At 49.3% G+C, this 26,414-nt stretch overlaps 1 protein-coding gene across 1 annotated transcript; it reads left to right on the top strand.

Moving 5' to 3' along the window:
• Positions 1 to 21,217, top strand: LOC103205794 (myosin-7). The gene is made up of 38 exons (XM_007951205.2): positions 1 to 201; positions 541 to 684; positions 966 to 1,122; positions 1,307 to 1,334; positions 1,916 to 2,024; positions 2,106 to 2,198; positions 2,299 to 2,362; positions 2,873 to 2,971; positions 3,209 to 3,312; positions 3,889 to 4,027; positions 4,130 to 4,248; positions 4,366 to 4,515; positions 4,795 to 4,965; positions 5,505 to 5,814; positions 6,076 to 6,143; positions 6,509 to 6,596; positions 7,441 to 7,558; positions 7,689 to 7,812; positions 8,071 to 8,207; positions 8,448 to 8,703; positions 9,756 to 9,998; positions 10,190 to 10,366; positions 11,170 to 11,315; positions 12,707 to 12,797; positions 13,526 to 13,915; positions 14,148 to 14,274; positions 14,469 to 14,587; positions 15,572 to 15,768; positions 16,317 to 16,500; positions 16,730 to 16,895; positions 17,046 to 17,170; positions 17,747 to 18,055; positions 18,270 to 18,473; positions 18,597 to 18,722; positions 18,832 to 19,107; positions 20,089 to 20,184; positions 20,296 to 20,430; positions 21,200 to 21,217. The coding sequence occupies exons 1-38, from the start codon at positions 1 to 3 to the stop codon at positions 21,215 to 21,217; spliced, it is 5,808 nt and encodes a 1,935-aa protein (XP_007949396.1).
• The last annotated feature ends 5,197 nt before the right edge of the window (positions 21,218 to 26,414 follow it).

Genomic DNA, 26,414 nt, shown 5'->3' with positions numbered 1-26,414 from the left:
ATGGTGGACGCGGAGATGGCTGCCTTTGGGGCTGCCGCCCCCTACCTGCGCAAATCAGAGAAGGAGCGGCTTGAAGCCCAGACCAGGCCTTTTGACCTCAAGAAGGACGTCTTTGTACATGATGACAAAGAGGAGTTTGTCAAGGCAAAGATTATATCTCGAGAAGGTGGCAAAGTCACTGCCGAGACCGAGCATGGCAAGGTAGGTGGCAGGGCTGATGTGAGAACCCACTCTAGACACCCCCACTCTTGGGGTAGACAGAGAGGAATACAACCAGGATCAACCCAACACAGACCTGAGGGCAGTCAGATTATTCTTTCCTTTGTGTAGGGATCCAACCCTTCAAAAGAGTCCTTCTCATTCCCAATATCCAATCTACTCTGTGAGATCCTAGTTTCTTTTCTCAAGCTCCATTTTCCTATAACTATCCCAACTCCTATCTCTGAGAAAACTCTGCTCTCATGTCTCTGGAAGGAAGAGAGAAAGGTTCAGGGTGGATAGCACAGGCTGACAGTAGGGCCTGTGTTTGGTCTATTGCAGACGGTGACAGTGAAGGAGGAACAGGTGATGCAGCAGAACCCACCCAAGTTCGACAAGATCGAGGACATGGCCATGCTGACTTTTCTCCATGAGCCTGCCGTGCTCTATAACCTTAAGGAGCGCTATGCCTCCTGGATGATCTATGTGAGTGCCTAGGTACCTAAGAGATCCCTCTGAGTCTGGTAGTCCCTGGTTCCTATGTTTCCACCTCCAGGAGCCAAGAGTTTCTGTTCTCTGCATCTAGGGAGTCTTCTCTGATCTTAGACCCTACATCCTTGGCTCAATTCTAGTACCTGGGGCTGGCATTACTCAGATTTAGGGCATTCAGAGGTTTTCCTTTCTCTTCTTCCTCTCCTGGAGTCTTTCTGTAACTTTTCAAACCATCACCCCTCCCTGGTAAGTCACTCCTCCTTTTCTACCCTCAGACCTATTCAGGCCTCTTCTGTGTCACTGTCAACCCCTACAAGTGGCTGCCAGTGTACAATGCCGAGGTGGTGGCTGCCTACCGGGGCAAAAAGAGGAGTGAGGCGCCACCCCACATCTTCTCCATCTCTGACAACGCCTATCAGTACATGCTGACAGGTGAGGAAGCCAAGTGAAGGGACTTCTGAATGGAGTCCATTAGAGCAAACACCCATGCTTGTTCCCCTCTCCCTCTTGGAGAGCTCCAGAAGCTGGGAGGTGCCTGGAGAGAAGTAGGGAGGTGGGGTAGGGAGAAGACAGATGAGAACATCTTATGAAACTCCTCCCCTTTTTCTCCCCATAGACAGAGAAAACCAGTCCATCCTGATCACGTAAGTGTAGCTCCTGCCCTATTCCCTTCCAGAATCTCCCTGACCCCAACTCCCCAACAAGGGCCCCAGACCTATATGCATGGACCTACAGTTCTTGTTTCCCCTCTGCCTGCATGCTCATCTCCCTTCTTTTTACTTTCCCCTTTCCTTTATGGTTTTCATCCCTCCCTTATTTTTCCTTTCCCATCTCCTTTATCTATTCTAACTCATCACTCTGTAATCCCATTATCACTATTTTCTTCACAGCTCCATTTTTCCCTTTAGAAAATGTCCCCATTTTTCTAGCCCCACCTACTTCTTTTCCAAAGCGTTCCAAGCCCATCTCCTCCGATTGACCTTACCAACCAAACACAGGCTCAATCCAAACCTAGCACCTTCCAGTAAAACCCTTCCTGGTTGCTACCCCAACCCTAAGTATATTTGAAGATAGCTGTGTGTTTTGAGTGTATATTACCCAGTAGCTTTCTGCTTCAGGGCTCCCACTCTTGGATAGGACCAGGTATTCTCTACTGACTTGGAGCCTTGTTGGTCTCAAGCAGTGTTTTTTCCACTGCCTAATGAATTTATGACTGTCACTACAGTGGAGAATCCGGGGCAGGAAAGACAGTCAACACCAAAAGGGTCATCCAGTACTTTGCTGTCATTGCCGCCATTGGGGACCGCAGCAAAAAGGAACAGACCCCAGGCAAGGTAGGTATATTGTCCACCAGTGGCCTCCACTGCATAAAGAGAAGGGAGCATGTCTTACCTGCCACTCCTTGACCTCTGCAGGGCACTCTGGAAGACCAGATCATCGAAGCCAACCCCGCCCTGGAGGCCTTCGGCAATGCCAAGACCGTCAGGAATGACAACTCCTCTCGCTTTGTGAGTGGTCTCTGACCTTGAACTTCAGACTTGGGCTAGTCCAAGGATAGTCTCAAATATAGACTCTCTCCTCAACTCATCACCATCTCCAACTTTCTAGGGGAAATTCATTCGAATCCACTTTGGGGCGACCGGAAAACTGGCGTCTGCAGACATAGAGACATGTGAGTGTCATGAATCTGTTAGGACTAAGCCTGAGCTTACTTTTGTTCTAGATCATCTCAGTCTCAACCTCTCTTTTTATCTCTCTGTCTCACTTTTTCTCTCAGCCTCTCTTTCTCCTGTTTTTTTCTTTCTCTTCTATCTCTGTCTGCCTTTGTATCACTCAATTCCTCTGTCTATATCTCTCTCAGCCTCTATAGCTTTCATTCTTTTTCTGGGTTTCTGACCCTCTGTCTCTGTCTATCTCTAGGTCTGTGTGTTTATCTCTCTGAGACATCCTCTGAGTCTTTTTCCATCTTTCTCTTTGTCTGCATGTTGTCTGTTTTTCTCTGAGTCTCTGTCTCCATCTCTGTGGATGATCTATGTGTGCCTGTATATGGGCCTCTCTCTCTTGATCTCTTCTGCTCCCTCTGTCTTTCATTTGGCTACATTTATCATTCATTTCCCTCTATTTCCTTGTACCTAAATCCTAACCTTTTCTTTCTTTCCTTCTTCTCTCCTCCTGTTCACAGACCTTCTGGAAAAATCCAGAGTTATTTTTCAGCTGAAAGCAGAGAGAGATTATCATATTTTCTACCAAATCCTGTCTAACAAAAAGCCTGAGCTGCTGGGTGAGTCAGAGCTACCAACCGAGACCAACTGTCTCCATGGCAACCTGGTCCCCTCTGCCTGTGCTGGCTTCTATTGGCATGCCCTGGGTTTATGGCACCGCTGGATTCAGTTCTGTGGAATATGGTGCCAAGTCAAGCCCTATCATGGGCTCTCCCATGGGACCCATGCTGTGGCAGGAAGCCCCCAGGAGAGCCAAAGGCTTGCAATCACATCCTAACCACATGTTTTCCCCAAAGACATGCTGCTGATCACCAACAACCCCTACGATTATGCATTCATCTCCCAAGGAGAGACCACTGTGGCCTCAATTGATGACGCTGAAGAGCTCATGGCCACTGATGTAAGTGTATGAGGAACTATTTGGGGGATTAAGGGGAGTTGACAATGAGGGGCAAATGGGGCCAGTTCACTGCCTCAGGAGCAAGGTCAAGACACTGGTTCTCTGTTCAAAGTGACATGGCCTTATGATCAGGGTATGCTGAGGTATAGGAGTAATGAGGCAGGGCTACCTAGTATTTGGTGTTCAGTCAAGCCAAAGGGCTGCAAGCCAAGAAACAAAATAATCACCATGGGGGGAAGGGATCATGCAGGCACATGGGGCTGGAACAGGCCATTAGGAGAAGAACAGATAAAGACAGGTATAGAAGGCCCAGGCAGAGAAACAAGTATTGGATCTGGAAGAGTGGCAACCATAGGAAACATAAGTGGGTAACCCAGAGCAGCTCCTGAGAGCAGACTGATACCAGGACTAAGGTGTCTGTAACCCACCTTGTTCACATATACTTTTGTCTTTGCTTTGGAGTTCCCCCACTGAGCATTGGTGTCCCAGAACCCACAGGGATTAAGGAGATAAGTTATTTCTCCAACTTACCTGCTTCTATTTTCTGGACTTATGCAATATGGGACCTACCCACAGAATGCCTTTGATGTGCTGGGCTTCACTCCAGAAGAGAAGAATTCCATGTACAAGCTGACAGGTGCCATCATGCACTTTGGAAACATGAAGTTCAAACAGAAGCAACGAGAGGAGCAGGCTGAGCCAGACGGCACTGAAGGTGGGAGGCAGGGATGCTGGGGGCAGCTGCTGAGTGGCCAAAGGCTAGATCTGCAGACAAGTCATCCCATTAACAATTCTACTCCTGGTGTTTTCCTTCCAGAGGCCGACAAGTCTGCCTACCTCATGGGGCTGAACTCAGCTGACCTGCTCAAGGGGCTGTGCCACCCTCGGGTGAAAGTGGGCAATGAGTATGTTACCAAGGGGCAGAATGTCCAGCAGGTGGGTCTTTTTCAGGAGATAAATAGGGAGGACTGGTATGATTGGGTGAGAATTTTGGAATTCACTCTTCACCACTCATCTGCTCCTCCTCATCTGAGTCTTTCCCATATCTTTCAGGTAGCATATGCCACTGGGGCACTGGCCAAGGCAGTGTATGAGAAGATGTTCAACTGGATGGTGACACGGATTAATGCCACCCTGGAAACCAAGCTGCCACGTCAGTACTTCATAGGAGTCCTTGACATCGCTGGCTTTGAGATCTTTGATGTGAGTCTGAGGAGCCCTGGGAGTGGGTAGAATAACAACTCATTCATTCACACATTCAACAACTATTTACTGAGTGCCAACAGGCAAGGCTCAGTGGCGATTCAGCATAACAGGGCAGTTGTCATTCTTCTCTGCTGTCAGGGGCATCTATCCCTGCCATTTTCCACTGAGATGGGAGGGACAAACCACATCCTTTGCTGGGCTCAGGCACAGTGCACAGGCACAGCCACTCGTATCCTTGCCAGCTTGACCTGCTTCCATCCCTCACTCCTCTTGCAGTTCAACAGCTTTGAGCAGCTCTGCATCAACTTCACCAACGAGAAGCTGCAGCAGTTCTTCAACCACCACATGTTCGTGCTGGAACAGGAGGAGTACAAGAAGGAGGGCATTGAGTGGGAGTTCATCGACTTTGGCATGGACCTGCAGGCCTGCATTGACCTTATCGAAAAGGTGCGACCTTGACCCCATCACCTCCCCTCACACCACACATGAAAAGCCCAAATAAAATAACAGCCCCTATCCCTCTGGGGAGCCTGATCCAGATAACAAGAGTAGAGCTGAAGAATACCAAGCCCTCGTTTCCAAAGCCTTATGCTATTCTGAGCATCTGTGAGACTCAAGTGCCCAGAGGCTTGAGTGGATACATGGAGGATGGACACCACCAGGATGACCTTTCACATCAGTGTGTTCAGAGGCCCTAGTTTACACATCCAAAGGACAGCAATTTGGGGGTAGGTAGAGGATTACAGGAATGTATTATTCTCAATCCCAATCTTTCAGGGAATAGATTGGTGTGTAAAGCAGCTATAGCAGCCACATTCAAACTTTTACAAAGATCTCCCTGTCACTAAACAGAGTCTTCCACTTTGGGAAGGCTTGAACACACGCCAGTCATACCGAAATATCCAAAGCGGCATCTGCATGAGCAAATAATGATCCAAGATCAGAATCCATCTCCATTTGTGTGGTGCTCTCCCCTCTGCCCTCAGCCTATGGGTATTATGTCCATCCTGGAAGAGGAGTGCATGTTCCCCAAGGCCACCGACATGACCTTCAAAGCCAAGCTTTATGACAACCACCTGGGAAAGTCCAACAACTTCCAGAAGCCACGTAATATCAAGGGAAAGCCTGAAGCCCATTTTTCCCTGATCCACTACGCTGGCACCGTGGACTACAACATCCTGGGCTGGCTGCAAAAGAACAAAGACCCACTTAATGAGACAGTGGTGGCCTTGTACCAAAAGTCCTCCCTCAAGTTGCTCAGCACCCTGTTTGCCAACTATGCTGGGGCAGATGCACGTGAGTAGAGACTGGGGCCCCAGAGGATGAAGGAGTAGAGTTTCTGAAATATTCTACCACCTCCATATCAGGTTGTGCTCCAAGGTTTAAAGACTCAGTGGGATAGAAATGGGTGGAGAAGCTGAGGAAACCATATTGAATACCCTCAACCAGAGGCCAAATACCAGTGAGGCTGTAAAGAGGGGCTGTGATTCTCCACTCCTTTCCGTCACCTTCCCACTCATCCACCAATGCTCCTTTTCTTGACTCTTCTTCCCTTAGCTGTTGAAAAGGGCAAAGGCAAGGCGAAGAAAGGCTCATCCTTTCAGACAGTGTCAGCTCTGCACAGGGTGAGTGTATGACCCAGCTCCAGCCCAACATGTTTCCACATCCACTCTGCTCCTTTCTTGCCTTATTCATCCTTTGATTCCTTTCTTTCCCTGGTCCTGTCTCCTTGAATTTTTTTACTCTTATATTTTCTCTTTTCTTCTCTTCTCTCCATCTCTTTTCTCTTCCCCTTCTTCAGGCCTCTTCTCTTACTCATTCTCTTTTCTTTTCCCTCCTGTCTTCCATCTTTTCTCTCTTCATCTATGTCTTCCCTCAGCATTCCTTCATTCTCTTTAGCTCCTTACATTCTCTACGTCTCCCCTTCCCTCTCCCTCCCTTACTTCTTGTTCACTTTCTTCAATTGTACCTCTTGTTTTTTTGGCCATAGGAAAATCTGAACAAGCTGATGACCAACTTGCGTTCCACCCATCCCCACTTTGTGCGATGCATCATCCCCAATGAGACAAAGTCTCCAGGTAAGCCCAAGAACTCTGGTCACCCACTGCTAGAGACACACTGCCACAAGAAAGGGACCTTCTAAGCTATCTCCTCATCTACCATGATGTTATTGTTGTTGTTGTTATGTGCCATCCAGTTGGACCTGACTCACAGCGATCCCTCCTTGGGTTTCCGAGGCAGTATCACTATGGAAGTGAATTGTCCAACCTTCCTTCCGAGGAGTGGCTGGTGGGTTTGAACCTCCAGCCTTCTGGTTAGCACTCAAATGCCTTAGGCACTACACTACCATGATGGTGTTGTCAAAATCACATTCTTTTCCTCCCTTCCCCCCAAGAGGTGTCTGACTACCCTGCTACCCCAGCTCTGCCTTACATTTGAAATGTGTATTTCAAGGTCATGCCAAAAGCACTTTGATAGACATTACCTTACTAGTGCCTTATAACCCCAGTGAGACATACAAGGCAAGGATTGTTATCCCTGTTTAACTAATAAGGAAACAGAGATTGAGGGTCCTGGCTCTGTTTTTGGCCAGCTAGGGAATATTGGCCAAGTCTCTTAAACCCTCTGGGCTTAGTTTACTTAGCCCAGAAAAATGGGATATATTTGCCCTGGCCACTATATATGATAGGCACAAATCATGAAAAATAAAGAATGTGAAAACCATTTGCTTACTCTTAAAAGGGTGGCCAGAAGAAAATAAAACTAATAGAGGGTCATTATCAACTGACTTGCTAAGGTTATAGGCTAGTAAGTGGCAGAGCCAGACCAGAATCATCCAGAATTCTTGGCTCTTGGTCCAGTGCTCTCCCCACTTCATGCCACTGCTTCTCACACACTCTTCTCCCATTCCTCCTGACACAGGGGTGATAGACAACCCCCTGGTCATGCACCAGCTGCGCTGCAATGGTGTGCTGGAGGGCATCCGCATCTGCAGGAAGGGCTTCCCCAACCGCATCCTCTATGGGGACTTCCGGCAGAGGTGGGTATGGGGGACCACCCCCAGAGCTGACAGAGGGATACTGGGCAGCCTTAGTGGGGAGGAGAGTCTGCAGGTAGCTTTGGGATTCTATAGGCAGAGTGGGGATTACTCTAGGCACGTCTCTCTCCAGATATCGCATTCTGAACCCAGCAGCCATTCCTGAGGGGCAGTTTATTGACAGCAGGAAAGGGGCAGAGAAGCTGCTGGGCTCCCTGGACATCGATCACAACCAGTACAAGTTTGGCCACACCAAGGTGAGGAAAGATAGGAGACTAATCAATTAAAAGAAGATATTTCTTGTCCTTTGACTCCTCACTTCACTTTTTCCAGTCACTTAGGAAAATCACATGCTACCTATCTCAGCACCCTGTCCTCAATCTCAGCTCTAGCTGCCATTGACCTCCTTCCTCTAATTCTTTCCTAGGATGTTATCCTTCCTGAAATACTCCCCCTCACACACACCTCTTTACATGTGTCTTTCTAATCATGTCCAACACACACCTTCTCCACAGGTGTTCTTCAAGGCTGGGCTGCTGGGGCTTCTGGAGGAGATGCGAGATGAGAGGCTGAGCCGAATCATCACACGCATCCAGGCCCAGTCCCGGGGTGTGCTCTCCAGAATGGAGTTCAAGAAGCTGCTGGAACGCAGGTGAGATAATCTCAGAAGGATTTTCCTGGCCTCTGTGGCCCAGGCTATTCAGGAGCAGTGTCAGGAGTAGGAGCTCATTGGGATTTCAAACAAAAAGACTAGCCAGAAGGGCCAATAGGAACATAGGGTAGGCTTCAGGGTCAGAGTGTGAGACAGATGAAAGAAAGGGGGCCTTACCTAGTCAGGACTGGAAGGAAGTAGAGGGCCTCCCTAACCATACTTCTTGATGGGCTCCTTCAGAGACTCCCTGCTGATAATCCAGTGGAACATTCGAGCATTCATGGGGGTCAAGAACTGGCCCTGGATGAAGCTCTACTTCAAGATCAAACCACTGCTAAAGAGTGCAGAGACAGAGAAGGAGATGGCAACCATGAAGGAGGAATTCGGGCGCCTCAAAGAGGCACTGGAGAAATCTGAGGCTCGCCGCAAGGAGCTAGAGGAGAAGATGGTGTCCCTGCTGCAGGAGAAGAATGACCTGCAGCTCCAAGTGCAGGCGGTGAGGCTCCCGTTGCCATTGTTGGCTCCTCCGTCCCACTCTGCCTACACCTCCCACACCGTGCACTTCTCCCTAGTGGCTCACTATTTTGCCGCATCACAGACAAAGAATTCTGGGATCAACAATTCTAAACAAGAGGAGGAAAGGAATGGGGAAGAGAATTAACTTTTAAAAGCACAGGCTTTACACTTGGGTTCAACCTGGATTCACAACTTAATAATTTATGACCTTGGTCAAACCGAACATCATCTTTGAGCCTTAATTTCCTTATCTCTAAACTGAGAATAAAGCTTTCCATCTCACTAAAGCCAAAACCAATCCTATTGCCATTGAGTTGATCCTGACTTGTAGTGACTTCATGTGTAAACAGAGTAGAACTGCTCCATAGGGGTTTCTTGGCTGTAATCTTTACAGAAACAGATAACGAGGCCTTCTGTGGCACCAGCCACTGGGTGGCTTTGAACTGCTAACCTTTAGGTTAATAGTCGACCCTTGCCCATTGCACTATGTTGTAAAAGTGCTCAGAATCAGCAAGTATAATTTCTTCCTTTCTGTGGAGGAGGGCCACATAAACAGACTCCTGGTTCCCTTTCTCTGCTCCCTCACTTCTCTCTGATCCCAAGCCACACTGCACTAAAACACTTCCCTCCCCATCTTTCTGAAGCTGGTATCTAAAACGAGATACCAAAAGAGTATCTGGAAACAACAAAATGCAAGCACTGGAGTATGTTTTTATGGGGCTCCCCTCCTTTGATGAAGGAGCTCTGATGATGTAGTGCCTGAGGCATTTGACTGCTAACCAGAGGCTGGTGGTTCAAGCCCACCAGCCACTCCATGGAAGGAAGATTGGGCAATCTACTACCGTAAGGATTTACTGCTTCAGAAACCCAAAGGGGGTCACTATGAGTCAGAATTGACTCAACGGCAGTGAGTTTTGTTTTTGTTTTTTTTTTTTTTTGTCTCCTTTGATGAGCACTGAGCTTCTCCCTCCTTCCACCTCTAGGATGAGGACTCTGCCCACTGAACTGCATCCCTCTGTGCTCTGCCCTCAGGAACAAGACAACTTGGCTGATGCAGAGGAACGCTGCGACCAGCTGATTAAAAACAAGATTCAACTGGAGGCCAAGGTGAAGGAGATGACTGAGAGGCTGGAGGATGAGGAGGAGATGAATGCTGAGCTCACTGCCAAGAAGCGCAAACTGGAGGATGAGTGCTCTGAGCTCAAAAGGGACATTGACGATCTGGAGCTGACATTGGCCAAAGTGGAGAAGGAGAAGCATGCAACAGAGAACAAGGTGAGGGCAGCTCCCATCAGCTCTTTGCTAGGTCTTTCTTTTCAGGGTTCTCACATCACACTGACCTTGACCCAGGCCAGGCCATTGATGGGCTCCTGAGAGAAGCATAAACCTTGATATTGGAGGTCCCTATAAATGCCTCTAGGCTGCTGAACTTTGACCCTAATGGAGATGGGGTTCTTGTGCAACAGGTGAAGAACCTGACAGAGGAGATGGCTGGGTTGGATGAGATCATTGCCAAGCTGACCAAGGAGAAGAAAGCTCTGCAAGAAGCCCACCAACAGGCCCTAGATGACCTTCAGGCAGAGGAGGACAAGGTCAATACCCTGACCAAAGCCAAGGTCAAGCTGGAGCAGCAAGTGGACGATGTGAGTAGATTGAGAGTCACGGGGCCTTGATATATTTGCACTGTGATCTTTATGTTTGTGTTTGTGTGTGTGCATGTGTGTGTGTTTGTGAAGAGAGTGTTCCTATTCATGATACCTTCTTAAAAGGGATCTGGAGAAGAGGAAAGGAACAGGGTGATTGATCCTGAGTTGTGTATCTCAGCTTACTAACATGATCAATAGTAGAGATGGGCTTTCTTATTTCTATTCACTTTGAGTCTATGTATTTCTTGCTTCCAACCACAGGATTTAGAGGTTTGTCTCATGAGAAAATGATTCATTTCTTTGGGAACCTTGCAAGGCTTCTCAAGTAGAATTTTTGGGCTCCTAAGATAATAGACATGATCTTGCTCCTACAGACAGCCCTTTGTACATATCTCTATGGAATTACTTATCACTCTGTATTTTACTTACTTGTTTAAGTATTTGTCTCAACCATAAGCTCCCTTCAGGCAGGAACTTAGTTCTGTTCAATTTTGCATGTGCAGTGCCTAGCAAGGAGCCTAGCACCAATAGGTGCTTATTGGGTGATGAATAAGTAAAAGTAGTTTTGGGGGTTTCACCCTACAGTCATTAATTCACTCATGTATCAAGCATTTATTAAGCATCCTGTACATGCTAGCCACTTTCACAGTTCTCTGATAAACTTTGCCCACTCTAGGGAAGTTTTCCCAAGTCTTGGACATTCTCTTAGGATTCCCCAACCCTTAGAGTGACTGAGCTACAAAATCACCAAGTCAGGATGCTTGATCTCACTTGACATGGTGGGTCCTTCTCACCATCAGCTGGAAGGATCCCTGGAGCAGGAGAAGAAAGTGCGCATGGACCTGGAACGAGCAAAGCGGAAGCTGGAGGGTGACCTGAAGCTGACCCAGGAAAGCATCATGGACCTAGAGAATGACAAACAGCAACTGGATGAGCGGCTGAAAAAGTACCACATTCTTCCCTCTGCTATTTTTCCTCCTCCCAGCCCTGCAGACTATGTTGTTTATGACAGTACAAGCTGACCCAAGACATTCATCTTCAGTAAAAAAGATCACATGCAGCCTAGATAAGTGAATGCTTAAATTATGGTCAGAGACTCCCAGAAAGAGTGCTTTTCCCCATCACACGTGCACATAAGGATCTGACAGTCCTTCTTGGCAAAGGATCCCTTAATCCCTTCCTATTGGGTGCTCATTAGGGATGGAAAATAACAATACTCCCCCTTTATTTTATACACAACTCTTTGGAGACTAGTTGCTAGATAGAGAGCAAGGCTGTACACTAAATCCTATCAGGAAAGTCCCTTTCAGGTTTTTCATGGCCCAGATGGCCATGGAGACACTGATAGGCCCCATGCTCAAGAAATGGAGGAATTTGGGCTATTTCTTTTTTCTGATTAACTTCTTCCAATTCTTATCGTAAGTCTTTCCAAAATATATAGCTCTGGATCCAGACTCGGTAAACAGTGAACCTGCAGAATATATTTTGATAATCAAGCACCTCATGGGGCTTTAGGGTCAGTCCTTCAAAAGGCTCCAGGAATCATCATGATCTATATTCTCATCAGTCTTTCATTTGTCCAGGATTCTTCACACTTTCCTTGGCACAGATTTTTTTGAATGAATGAGTATGATCCCATCCTCAAACTACTTTTTAAGGGTGGTATTTTCAGCCCCACTTTACCAAAGAGGAAACGGGCTCAGAAAGGTTAATCAAATTGCCCAAAATAACAGACTTAACAAAATTAAAGATCCTCAGAGAGAACAATCATGGGAGAAGGAAGGGCTGCTTATGCACAGGGAGATAGCTCAGGGTGCAGAAGAGTATGAAGGGATGGACACTGGGAGGAGGTAACTATGGGGAGGAAGTGGGAGGGGAGCTGCTGCATTGTAAATTTTGGTCAATGACACGAGACAAAGTATATGTGAACTGCTGTATGAAAAGTGAATTTACTCTGTAAATCTTCACCCAAATCCTAATAAAAAAAAAAAAAAAAATTAAAGATCCTCAGAACTAAAAGCGATCTTAGAAATCATCTAGCCCAACCTCTCATCTTCCAGATGAACAAACGAGGACCAAAGAAGGGAAAGGCCTTGCTCAAAGTCCCACAGAGCCCAGGTTCCATCACTCCACCTACAGTGCTCTTTCCCATTACATTTATTGTTAGGCTTCTATCTTACAGCAGGTTTTACACCTTCAGGGATCCTACATCACTCATGGAAGCTATTTTTCTTATGATCTCATGTTCTTAATTTGTTTTATTATAATTTCCAACCACTGATGGGGCTTTCTGAAGCCCAACTGGCCTCCCTTGACTCATCATCTCCCTCCCCACAGGAAGGATTTTGAGCTAAATGCTCTCAATGCAAAAATAGAGGATGAACAGGCCCTGGGCATCCAGCTGCAGAAGAAGCTCAAAGAGCTTCAGGTAAGGTCTGGGATGCTGAAGCTGGGTACTGGCTCTCAGCTTTCCCAACTCCCTCCTCCAGAGTCCTAGTTCTTCAGGACCTTGCTATGTATCCATGAAGAGAGTCACAAAACTATCACAATATTCCTATGGAGTACACCCAAGAGAGGCAAGGCCATCCAAGGATGGCACAACAAAAGGCCTTGAAAATGTCACAGGTCTGGAGGGCATGAATCTTGGATTCCTGTCTCAACTCTGCTTTACCCCAGAGACTGTGGCATCTAGATATCTGAATCTCCATATCCTCTTCTGTTACCTGGTGGCACTTAATGTGCCTTCCAACTCTAATGGTCAGTGACCTCAGTTCTTATCTCTAAAACAGACCGGGTGTTGGGTCTTTTGTTGTCTGGTCAGACAAACATGACTCTCTCATTTTAAACTTTTGTTATTTTTTCCCAGTAAACTATTAAAAAATATCCCCAGAACAAGGTCTTTTTGTCCCTCCTCAAATGCAATATTCAACCACTTTGCTTCCAATAAAGAGAATGTATAATCTTCTGGCCAGAAGGAAGGCTAACTCAGCCCTCCAAGCCATTTTCCAAAAATCATTTTATATCTACCTCTCCACTGTAGAACTAAACTGATTTGCTGTTCCAGACAGGCCAGGAGTCGCTTAGAGCTCCGGGGTGCAGTGGCTCTGATGGAGGTGCTTCAGGCAGTGAGTTTGAGCCCCTCATGTCTTGGTCTAGGCACGCATCGAGGAGCTGGAAGAGGAGCTGGAGGCCGAGAGGACGGCCAGGGCCAAGGTGGAGAAGCTGCGCTCAGACCTGTCCCGGGAGCTGGAGGAGATCAGTGAGAGGCTAGAAGAGGCTGGTGGGGCCACATCTGTGCAGATTGAGATGAACAAGAAGCGTGAGGCTGAATTCCAGAAGATGCGACGTGACCTGGAGGAGGCCACACTGCAGCATGAGGCCACAGCTGCAGCCCTGCGCAAGAAGCACGCCGACAGTGTGGCTGAGCTCGGTGAGCAGATTGACAACCTGCAGCGGGTGAAGCAGAAGCTGGAGAAGGAGAAGAGTGAGTTCAAGCTGGAGCTGGACGACGTCACCTCCAACATGGAGCAGATCATCAAGGCCAAGGTGGCTACCCACACAGCCTCTCCTCAACTCCAATTCCCTCCACTGATTTCCACTCTCTCTCCCTGTTATCTCTCTTCTTTGATGACTCATGTTCCCACTTTCCTTCCTCTACTTGGTTCCCCTATCCCCTCTTTCCTTTAATGCTTCCTCCTCCCCTTTTTTCCTTTAATTAGATCCCTTACACCCCTTTCATCTTCCTGCATTCATCTTATGACTCTCTGTCCTCTCCTAGGCTAACCTGGAGAAGATGTGCCGGACCCTGGAAGACCAGATGAATGAACACCGTACCAAGGCTGAGGAGACTCAGCGTTCTGTCAATGACCTTACCAGCCAGCGGGCCAAGCTGCAAACTGAGAATGGTGAGCCTGAAGCTGTGACTCCTGGGACCCATTCCAGCCTCCCCTGACTGTCTAAACCACCTCACCCTTTGGTAAATTCATGAACACATGCACACATCAAGTCGGTCCAGAGAACAAGGCCTGAGAGTTAGGGAGGTTTGGAAGTAGAGGGGAGTGACTGACCTTCAAGCGTTGAGTCTGTGGTGTCTCCCCAGGTGAGCTGTCCCGGCAGCTGGATGAGAAGGAAGCACTGATCTCCCAGCTAACCCGAGGCAAGCTCACCTACACACAGCAGCTGGAGGACCTCAAGAGGCAGCTGGAGGAGGAGGTTAAGGTGAGGGCTGGACTCAGGCCACCTAGCCCAGACAAGGAGCACACTGACTGGCCTTGCATCCACATCACTTCCTTCCCCAAAACGAAGCTTGCCATCTATGAATTATTCTCCCAGAATTCCCCTATGCCTCCTAAATCCATTCTCCAGGCTGAAGCCCTTTGCCTTCTGCTGCTGTTCCTGGGAGAGGGGAGTGGGAAGGAGGACATGGAATTAGGTTTCTGGGGAGTAAGGAAGGTGATGTGGGGAGAAGAAATAAATTAGAAAGGTATGATATGCCTTGGCTGAGCAAAGGTATGGGATGCAAGAACTGACAAGTGGATCCTAGGGTTATCAGGGCAAACTGAAAACAGGGGGAAAAAACTGAATGGACCCTATTCCTAGCAGTATGCTGGGCTCATGAAAAAGTGAAAAGAATGTGAATAAAAAGAAGGCCAAGGCTCAAACACTAAGCTGCCTATTATAGCTTGATGACCTTGGGAAAATCACTTAACCTCTCTAAATCTCTATTTCTTCCCCTGTAAACAGGCAGTGGTGAAAATGCCTGCTAAGGAGCACTGGAGGAATAGTTATGAACCATTTTGCAAATAGTGTGGCACTATATCAGCATTCCCTGTTATTAGTACTTAGTAAACCATTCCAAGGAGTCCCTGGGTGGTACAAGTGGTTAACATGCTCAGCTACCCATCAAAAGGTTGGCCATTCAAGTTCACCCAGGGGCACCTAGGAAGAAAGGCCTGGTGATCTACCTCTAAAAAATCAGTCATTGAAAACCCTAGGGAGCACAGTTCTACTCTGACATACATGGGGTCACCATGAGTCACAGTTGACTTGACTAGATGGGACTGGTATGTGGAATAAACCACTCCAGGTCCAGGGATTTGGAGGTAGGTGACATGACAAGGAGAACATAGAAATTGGGGTAAAGAGAAAGGCAAAGACCAGGGTTGCTGAGCCCATCCATCCCTGGTGCCCGCCTCCCTCCAGGCAAAGAACGCCCTGGCCCATGCGCTGCAGTCATCCCGGCATGACTGTGACCTGCTGCGGGAGCAGTATGAGGAGGAGACAGAGGCCAAGGCTGAGTTGCAGCGGGTGCTGTCCAAGGCCAACTCAGAGGTGGCCCAGTGGAGGACCAAGTATGAGACAGATGCCATCCAGAGGACTGAGGAGCTCGAGGAGGCCAAGTGAGTCCTGGGAATCCACCTCTTACTGAGCCTCATTGTGGGAATAACTCAGCCAGCCCTGTCTTCAGAAGATTTGACACAGGGGAGGCTTAGCTAGTGTTTGACAACCCAGGAAGACCCAGCCCCAGCCCCACCTCCTTCTCCTCTCAGGGAAGCTTTTTGCTCGGGTTATGTTTCTCATCCGAATATAAGACGAACAAAAGGTTTGTCTGAGGGCAGAGTGCTCCCACCTGGGGCAGGTGCTGTGGCAGGGGGATATGCAGTGGGCTGCAGAAGCCAATGCTTCCTCCAGGCCCACGACCTAGAGGTTGGGACAGGATCATAGGGATGCCACCTGGAAGGCACTCTTGGGAGCTGTGTCTTCACACCCTGACCAGAGAGCCTCTCTACCTGCCTGATTCTCAACCCCTTATGGCCTATCCTCAGGCTTCGTCAACAATGCTTCTGAGTTTTCAAGGATAATTTTCCAGAAGGCTCATGTTGTTTTCCCTTGTCCCATATCCACACCCTCCATCTTCCCCACCCTCTGCCCACCCTCTCCCGGGCAGGAAGAAGCTGGCCCAGCGGCTACAGGATGCAGAGGAGGCCGTGGAGGCTGTCAATGCCAAGTGCTCATCACTGGAGAAGACCAAGCACCGGCTACAGAATGAGATCGAGGACCTGATGGTGGATGTGGAGCGTTCCAATGCAGCTGCTGCAGCCCTGGACAAGAAGCAGAGGAACTTTGACAAGGTGGGCCACCTGGGTGGGACTATGGCCAAGGTGGAGGGTCAGAAGAGGGAATCAGCTCAGTGGGAGACCAGAGATGTCTTCCTAAGAGGTGGAAGGAACAAGAGCTACAGGGAGGGATGAGGAGGGCTGTGCCCAAGTGAGGGGCCTAGAACAGCACCCAGAGGTGGGGGCTGCAGTTCAGTTTGGTTGGAGGCTAAGGAACAGGAGAGTGAGTGCCTTCCTTGGGCAGATCCTGGCCGAGTGGAAGCAGAAGTATGAGGAGTCACAGTCAGAGCTGGAGTCCTCACAGAAGGAGGCACGGTCCCTCAGCACAGAGCTGTTCAAGCTCAAGAATGCCTACGAGGAGTCCCTGGAGCACCTAGAGACCTTCAAGCGGGAGAATAAGAACCTCCAAGGTGCGTTGAGGGCCAAGGAGGCCCTAGAGGGTCTGCAGTGGAATGTCCCATGTGTTGCTACCCGGTTCCCCAAAAGAGATCTGCACAGAGAGACATGCCCCACCAGTGGACCATATTAGCCTCCACTGAGTCACTATCCCCCTCCCACAGAGGAGATCTCAGACCTGACTGAGCAGTTGGGTTCCACTGGCAAGAGCATCCATGAGCTGGAGAAGATCCGAAAGCAACTGGAGGCAGAGAAGCTGGAGCTGCAGTCGGCCCTGGAGGAAGCTGAGGTGTGTGTGTGCAGGGGAGGGGCAGGGGAAGAGGGGAGCTGAGCTGTAGTCTGTGGTCCCTGTTCTCATCTCTCTTCTGGCTTTTGTTCACTCTTCTACCCTCAGAGCCTAAGCACATTAGTTTTTCTACCCTCAGAGCCTGGGCACATAGTAGGCACTCAACAAATATCTGTGAATAATACAGGACATTAAACTCTCATCATACAAATATTTTACATATTATATCTTAGACAGTTATTCCCATTTCCACTTATTTCCCCTTTTCCACCTCTGCCTCCTCTTTGTGTTTTTTACATTCTGTGCCTGATTGCCTCTGTTTCCTTGGCAACATCTTTCTCCTCATTTTCCTTTTTGTCTTTATAGCTTGCTCTCCCCTGTGAAGGCCTGAATCACATTTTCTGAAGATTATTTTTATTTTTCTTTTAAATTCTCTTTTCCTCTCCCTCCTTTGTCTTTGGCTGAACCGCTTATACCACTCTTGAACTCTCTTTGTACCCATGAGTTATGGGCAGATCCCTGCCATTGCCTCTGCGTACTGACTCTGTCTTGGACCCTTTCTCCCCACCCCTCTACCAGGCCTCCCTGGAGCATGAGGAGGGCAAGATCCTCCGGGCTCAGCTGGAGTTCAACCAGATCAAGGCAGAGATTGAGCGGAAGCTGGCTGAGAAGGATGAGGAGATGGAGCAGGCCAAGCGCAACCACCTGCGTGTGGTGGACTCACTGCAGACCTCCCTGGATGCAGAAACACGCAGCCGCAATGAGGCCCTGCGGGTGAAGAAGAAGATGGAAGGCGACCTCAATGAGATGGAGATCCAGCTCAGCCATGCCAATCGCATGGCTGCTGAGGCCCAGAAACAAGTCAAGAGCCTCCAGAGCTTGCTGAAGGTACATGGTAACTCTTGGAAGCCAATTCACCCACAGAGGGGCTGGCTTCCATGTGGCCAAGTTAGGTGTGTCCCATTACTGGCACTAGATCCTCCTGCCACCGGACCATTGAAGAGACCCACAGGCCCTTCATGAGCCATCACAGTGAGCTCTTCACCAGCATCCAGTTTCAAGTAGGACTCTTCTGATGGGTGCCCATTCTCCTGATTCTCAGGACACTCAGATCCAGCTGGATGATGCAGTCCGTGCCAATGATGACCTGAAGGAGAACATTGCCATTGTGGAGCGGCGCAACAACCTGCTGCAGGCTGAGCTGGAGGAGCTGCGGGCTGTGGTGGAGCAGACAGAGCGGTCCAGGAAGCTGGCAGAGCAAGAGCTGATTGAGACCAGTGAGCGGGTGCAGCTGCTACACTCCCAGGTGAGTGGCTCTCCCCGGCATTCCTGGAAGGACACACAGGCTGGTAGGACTCAGAAGCAAGGTTTGGAAACCACTCGTGGAGACTCAGTGCTTTTCATGTGCTGCCTATCCTTCACCCCCTAGAACACCAGCCTTATCAACCAGAAGAAGAAGATGGATGCAGACTTGTCTCAGCTTCAGACAGAAGTGGAGGAGGCAGTGCAGGAGTGCAGGAATGCTGAGGAGAAGGCCAAGAAGGCCATCACGGATGTGAGTCCAGTGGAGTAGCCTTCCTCTGTGCCCTCCAGTGTCTCCCAGGCTGGGCAGTGAGAGTGTGAGGACTTAACTAGATCATATGTCTCTCCCTCCTGGCCCACAGGCCGCCATGATGGCAGAGGAGCTAAAGAAGGAGCAGGACACAAGCGCTCATCTGGAGCGCATGAAGAAGAATATGGAGCAGACCATAAAGGACCTGCAGCACCGACTAGATGAAGCTGAGCAGATCGCCCTCAAGGGCGGCAAGAAGCAGCTGCAGAAACTAGAGGCCCGGGTGCGGGAGTTAGAGAATGAGCTCGAGGCTGAGCAGAAGCGCAACGCAGAGTCAATCAAGGGCATGAGGAAGAGCGAGCGTCGCATCAAGGAGCTCACCTACCAGGTATGGGCAAAGCAGGTGCTCTCGGGCCAGGCCTTTTGTATCTCAGCCTGAAACCAAGGATGATAGCCACCCAAGAGAAATGAAGTGTTTTCTCTTAGCCTCCTCTAAGGTGAGGGATGGAAGTGTAGCCCCTGACTGTTGTTGTTGTTGTTGTTATGTGCCATCGAGCCCCTGACTACTGTGTGTCTATTCTGCCTATCCCTACCTCACCTCAAGTATCCCCTGGTCAGTCATGATCAGTCTCTTAGCCTCCCAGACTGGGGCCTCCAATTCAATATCTACCCTCAGTTGTCCCCCTGGGGACACACCCAGAACTCTGGACAGGGCTTAACAAGCACAGATTATAAGAAACAAATGTGTAAACTAGTCTTTGTCTTGGTGACATCACTCCTTCATATACACCAAAGCCATTAAAAACAAATCTCAAAATTTTTCACTTACCCGGGGAGAAGGTGTAGACTATAACTTCCCATTCTGTTTTCTAGAATAAGACTCTCGACTAGATTTTGTTTCTGTTCCAAGCCAGAACAGCAACATCCCTTCAAGCACATTTTGTCCTTAACCTAAATGAAATCTATGTCATCTCCATTGCAACCTAGAAAATTCTATCACACCTGCAGTCCCAGAGTTACTTCCAGCATGTGCTGGGCTCTAGAACAGGGGAGTTTATCCTCCAAGGGATCATGACCCTCAAAGACCTACTCCCTAGAACAGTGCACAAGCACAATTTATACACAATTTCAAGCATCCCATCAGCTCCTGGACTCTTTCCTGGTACAAATCATTAAAAATATTCATACTATTTTTTTGGGGGGGTGAGAAACCATAAGGATAATTCATATGTTTGATAAGTATCATATATCAAAATTGTGTCAAGATACTAGACTCAGGGAAAAGAAGACAAGAAGAAGGTATGTGTGGGAAGGGGATGCTGCCTCCTATGACTATGCCATCTTCACTCTCAACCCCTCTGGCTCCCAGACGGAAGAGGACAGGAAGAACCTGCTGCGGCTGCAGGACCTAGTGGACAAGCTGCAGTTGAAGGTTAAGGCTTACAAGCGCCAGGCTGAGGAGGCAGTAAGTGTCCCTGCTGGGAACTGGGCCTGGAGGATGGACATAGGAAAGAAGATACTCTAGGCTGGTTGGCTGGGAGCCCCTCTCACTTCATCCCTCACTCCACGCCCACAGGAGGAACAGGCCAACACCAACCTGTCCAAGTTCCGCAAGGTGCAGCATGAGCTGGATGAAGCAGAGGAGAGAGCAGACATCGCTGAGTCCCAGGTCAACAAGCTGCGGGCCAAGAGCCGTGACATCGGCACCAAGGTGGGTCCCTCCCCCATACTTCTCTTGTCACTCCTGAGGCAGGCACCCACTCATCCAGCTAATGGGCTTCTCAGACAGAGCACCCTCCACCACCCATTCTCATTTGTCCTTCTCATTCATCCTCCACATTGAACTATATAATCCCAGTATGTTGAGTCCCCTCTTTCCTGAATTTCATTGCTACTGATTTGAATAAGGTAATTTAGCCCTCTGGGCTCTTTAAAAGGAGCTCTGGTGGCCTAGTGCCTAAGGCATTTGACTGCTAACTAGAAGGCTGGCCGTTCAAATCCACCCACCTCTCCTCAGAAGGAAGATTGGGCAATCTACTTCCCTAGAGATACCACTTCAGAAACCCAAAGAGGGGTAGTTGTGAATCAGAACTGACTCGACAGCAGTTGAGTTTGGTTTTTGGTTTTGGGCTCTTTAAGATTCTTCCAGCTCTAACTTTTAATTCCAGCCCTAGGGGCATCAGCAATCCTAAAAGATCCTGATTTATTTACACCCACTATGTTCCAGTTTCCCCCAAACTGCCATTTTACACTTCCCTTCTACCTAATTTGGCCTATGACCTCGTAAGTCAAACCCAGAACCCTCCCCTCCGGAACCCGACCCTCCACACTGATCCCTTGGAAGCACATCCCTCACATGGGGGTCCATCACGTCACACTTTCCTATCTGGTGCTCTAATCTCCCCTTTATTTTCTGAGCCCCATCCCTGCCCTGTTCCCACCTATCCAGAACTAATTTGGACTTTGTTTCCTTTCAAAAGGGCTTAAATGAGGAATAGCTTTGCCACGTCTTCTCAATCTGCCCAGACCTGAGGGTGCTGATGAAGCTCCCAGTTCCAGAGACTTATATACCAGCTCCTTTGGAGGAAACATAATAAAGCAACTTTCCTTGAGGCCAAGATCTTGCTTTCAGACTTTTCTTCCCTGCCTACCAACTATGGGAATATAGGGTGTGGGAGGAATTGGGGACTTGCGAGAGGAGCAGCAACTTCAAAGGCTAGGGTGGGAAGCCTCCCTTCAGGAGCTGTGAAGCCCTTGAACACTGCTGGTGCAGCTCTAGCCCCATGAGCTCCTCTTCACCTCCTCCTCTTGGAATGCAATATAGAGGTAGCACCTCTCCTCCCAGCCCTCTCTCTGGCCCAAAGGCCATCAGAGTTGGAGGAGATTTAGGGAACCCTCATAGGTCATGTAGAGCACTTGAGCCCATCTGCTGTGGTTCTACAACCCCAGCGTTAATAAACACCACCCACTACCACCAATACAACAAGGACTGGGCTGTGGGGAGGAGGTTTAGTGTTTGAAGGTGTCCTGATCTTTCTGGACCCTCTGAGGTATAATCTCCTTAGGCTGGTGAGGTAATGATCCTCTAAGCCCTGACCCATGGCAGGTCTTTGAGAAGACACAAATACTCACCCTTCCAGATATAGCCACCACCATCTCCCAACCACCCTCATGGGCCAGCCCCCCTTCACCAGGAGAAATTCACCCTCAGCCTACCTTCAACTCCTCCTTTCTCCCCATTGTAACCTGCATTCCCAAGACCCTCCTCCTTTGTGCCAGCTAGAAGGTGGGGGTTCTTTCGCCCATTTATGACCAGACATTGGAGGAACTAGGGATAGTCATATATGAGCAAGAATTTGGGGAGAGGAAGAGAGAGGATGGATCCCTGGAAGGTTGAGAAGTGTAGAAGGAGCACAACCCCACTTCTAGTAATAAGGCCCAGCACCCTCAACTCCACATGACACCCCTGGTATTGCAGCCAGAGCTTGGCTGCTTAAGATAGGCCTGGGACTATGGCCATAAAGGGCAGGAGCTTGGGGGGCAGTGGGACTGTCAGCCTCCCGTTGGAAATCTAGGAGGCCCTGGTTCAGTCCTGGAATGAATCACCCCACAACTCATCACACATAACCACTCAACCCAGCTCATACTCCACATCCCCCTCTGATCTCGGATTGCAGCAGCCAGAGCAAGACCCCCATCTGAGGAAGGAGTGGGTACTAGTAGTAGAGAATAGGAGGAGAGAAATGGAGTAGAGAAGGGGAAAAGGAAGGACCTGATAAGGATGGTAGTGGAGAGAGAGAGATCAAGAAACTGGAGGACAGGGTAAGCAGAAGAAAGAGAGACAAAGAAAAAGGATCCCAGAAATCAGGCCTCAGGAAGATCCACAGGCCCTCCCACCTTTCTCCCTGCACCCTCTTCCATTCTTTCTCCCTGGGACCATCCCTCTTTCTAGGAATAGACTGGAGAGCAATGGAGAGATAGAGAAAACAGAGATGCAGGGGAAACTCAGAGACATAAGAAAGACATAAGCAACCACAGTCAAAGAAAGAGCAAGAGAAATAGATGCTGAGAGAAAGGTTGGGGACTAAATCACAGATAACAGGGCTCAAGAGAGAGCTGGAGGATGAGCCATGGGAAAAGGAGATACGCTGAGAGGGGACAGAAAAGGAGAAAATGAGAGTAATCCTCAAATATAGAAGTTTAAAGAACTGAGGAAGGCTATATTGAGCAAAGGAAAGACTCTCGGGTCATCTTAGCTGGAAGGGGAGTCAGGGAAGCCAAAAAGCAGTGAGATTAGAGAGAGGTGGATGGAGACTCTGGAGCAAGGTGTGGAGTCAGAGATGAGCGAGGCAGAGACCAAGAAAGATGGGGTTCAGAGAAGGCAGAGACTTTGGAAATATAGCCATGTCAGACCCTGAGATGGGCAGAGACATGGGCACAAGGAGAAACGTAGACCAGGTCAGACTTTGAGATGGAAAGTCAGGCAGAGGCAAAGGAAGAGCAGACAAAAAGACAGAGACACAGGGGGCCAAGCCAAAGAGATAAGCAAAAGACCAGCCCTGCCTCCCCATTCCTCTCACCTGTGAATGGAGTCTCATGCCCTCTTACTCCAGGACCTCCTGCACAATGAGGAGCTAGTTTGGGAGGCAGCTGAGAGAGGATGGAGGACAGGCATGTGAGTGCCAGGAGAGAGAAGAGGGCCTTGGGAAGGAAAGAGGAGGGCAAACCAGACCAGATCAGGGACCAAGTTAACTCCTTCTTTCCTCCTCCTCCTCCTCCCCCCATGAGAGACAGCAGCAAGAACTGTCTGCCCGCCCCTCACTCCCCACCCCACCTATACCAAGTTAGGTCTGCTCAGAACACAGGGTTCCCTGAGGACAAAGCTTGGTCTTTGTCACCTGGACTCAACCCAGCCTGACCTAGTATTCTCAGCCCTTTATCACACATCCCCAGGGAGATGGGAAACAGGCAGTGACGCACTGGGCCATGGGCTAACCCCCTAGTTTGCACACTGGGACCTTGAGTGACCTATAGCTGGGGACAAGTGGCCTGCATCCCCTGGGGGTAACAATTTGGCCTATGCACCTATGTAGTCAACCCCAAGCTTGTGAAGGTCCCTCCAAGGGCACTGCATATAGGATGCAAGTGCTGTGAGAGAAAGGGTATGTCTTTCTGAGCCCAGTAAAGGGGCAATGGAGGGTCCTAGAGAGTTAGGGGCCTTGGCAGAGAAGCCACTTCTTCTGTTACCCAGAGAAGCTGACCCCTGTCCTTCCTACCCACCTTCACACCCTAGAGATATATTGAGAAGTGACAATAGATGGTATGGGAGGGGGAGCTGGAGAGTGTCCCCGGGTGTGTGGGTGTGGGGGAAAGGCAGAGCAGGGGAGTCTGGCTTTGTTCCCTGAACACAATGTCCACTTAGTCATAACAGGCATGAAGACCTGACACCTGCAGCCTCTGAGAGGTGCTTTGTAGTAGTATGGGGAGGAGGCCTGGAGGGCCTGGGGTACTTGAGGGAACCCAGGAAGAAAGGGGTGTGAGTGTGAACCCCAGGAGGGCTGGGAGGCCACACCAGAGTTATACCTGAGGAAGGATGACAGACTGCAGAGCCCCACCCCATGGAATGTAGAGCTTGGGGCCCAGCTGGTGTAAATCCCCAGGCCTGCCTGGTGCCCTAGCTTTCCTAGGAGGCACCTGCACCCTCTGGCAGCACAAAGGAGCGGAAGGGAGCAGTCCCCCATCCCCACCCCACCCCCTCCATCAGGCCCCAGGATTAACACCTCCTGCCTCCCTCTATCCCTGCCCTCATCCCACCCCACACCAAGAGCAGAAAGTATGGCAACAGGAGGGTGAAAGCCTATGTGTGCAAATGTGGGTATACAAGTGTGTGCATAAATGGAAGTAGAAAATCCACAAGAGTAAGTGTAAGTGTGGAAAATATGCACTTGTGTGGCTCTGAATAACTGCAGGTATGTGGCTGAGCGTAAGGGCATATGTCTACATTCAAAGGTAATGGACTATGGTTTATGTGCAAATCTGCCTGCAGTGGCATAGGAGAATCCCTTCCGTTGTTTGAGGGGCTGATGACAGCCACAGCATCAGGAGTATCAGGGAAAGTGCTAGGAGCTCTAGATGTGTCCCCAAAGCAGGCCACCTCAAGCCCTAAGAACGTCTGCCTGGAGACATGGGAAATTAAAGTACACACCATGTACAGCATTTGTGGAGAGTGAGGGTAGCACAGAAATTATTTTCATGACAAAGAGGAACTGAGTCATGGGGCTGGACAAAAACCCCCTCCTTGGGCCTCTGGCATCCAGCTCCCAGTCCCCAGCACTGTGAGACTACAGATCTGACAGAGTGAGGAGATGCTCCAGCCTGGGGCTGTGTGAGGACAGGTTGGAGGGGAAAGGAGGACAGGGTGGGGATGAAGGGAAGGGATCCTGTGGTTGGGGGATAGGAGACAAGCATTTGGCCTACAGCGTAAGGTGACCCTCACCCAGTGTGCTCAACTTACCCTTCAGGTTAAAAATAACCGAGGTAAGGACCATGGAGGGGCGGGGAGGTGGTGAGAGATGGTCCTGTCTTCCCACTATCTGCCCATCGGCCCTTTGGAGGGGAGGAATGTGCCCAAGGACTAAAAAAAGGCCCTGGAGCTGGAGAGGCTGGGGGGACAGGCCTTTCATGGGCAAATCTGGGGGCCCTGCTGTCCTTCTGTCACCTCCAGAGCCAAAGGATCAAGGGAGGAGGAGTCAAGAGAGGTGGGAGGCAGGGTCTCTCCAGAAGGACTCCAAATTTAGGCAGAGGGTGGAGGAAGTGGCATATAAAGGTGCTGGGAGCTCTGAGGACAGACAGAGACTCCTCTGAACCAGGTAAGAGGGGTTTGGGGTGGGAAGTTCCATAGTCAGCCACAGAGTGGCCTTCTCTGGGTGCAGGGCAGTCTGGGCACGTCCCCACAACAGAGGAGAGGTTCCAGGCATCAAACAGAAATCACTTTTCTTCTCAGACTCTGCATTTTTTTCCTGGTACCTGTCACTTCTGGCTTTCCGTGTCTTCCTGTACATGGTCTCCATTTTCTCCCTTCTTTGGAAAATCTGCAAATCTGATTTTGTCCCTATTTTACTTTGTTTCTTGGTCTTTGTTTATACTTGTCATTATCATGCTTCTCTTCCTGTCTCTATCCCTTGTCCTTCCCCTCTTGACTGTGTATTCTAATCTCCTTGCCTCTCGGTTTCCAACTCTTTCTCCACATCCCATTGCTCACATTTGTACTAACTCTGCATCCTTTCTTTCCTGCCTCTCTGCCTCTTCTCTCTCCTAACTCCATATTCTAATTTGTCCTTTTCCTATCTGTATGCCTATATCTGCCGGTAGAGCCTCCTGGCTCACTCTCCTCCCAGTCTCCTGCCTGACAATATTCGTTCTGCTTGTCTATCCTTCCCTCTGCCTGGCTGTTCCTCTGTGGCTCCTTGTTCCATTCATGGTCCAGATTCTTCAGGACTCTCTGTGAAGAGATAAGCAGGTGAGAATCACCCTTATTTTCTCTCCTAGCTGGCAAAGCATGGCTCTCCTCTGAGTAGCGCACACCTCCTCTTAGCAAACTCCAGGAAATTCCACTCCCAAGTGAACCCCTTACAGAGATTCTTCAACATCTCCTCAGAGAGCAAGGGATGCAGGAACTTGAGCAGGGGAGGGCTG

Source organism: Orycteropus afer, unplaced genomic scaffold, assembly GCF_000298275.1.
Source record: "Orycteropus afer afer isolate SDZICR_OR568_19922 unplaced genomic scaffold, OryAfe1.0 scaffold00292, whole genome shotgun sequence".
NCBI lineage: Eukaryota > Metazoa > Chordata > Mammalia > Tubulidentata > Orycteropodidae > Orycteropus > Orycteropus afer.
This window is presented reverse-complemented; position numbering and strand designations above follow the sequence as displayed.

Excerpts from the sequence above, each read along its gene's own strand:
- LOC103205794 (XM_007951205.2), top strand. The coding sequence starts at position 1 with ATGGTGGACGCGGAGATGGCTGCCTTTGGGGCTGCCGCCCCCTACCTG. Across the intron at positions 4,516-4,794 it reads CTGGCTTTGAGATCTTTGAT|TTCAACAGCTTTGAGCAGCT; the intron begins GTGAGTCTGAGG and ends CTCCTCTTGCAG. Across the intron at positions 13,916-14,147 it reads AGCAGATCATCAAGGCCAAG|GCTAACCTGGAGAAGATGTG; the intron begins GTGGCTACCCAC and ends GTCCTCTCCTAG.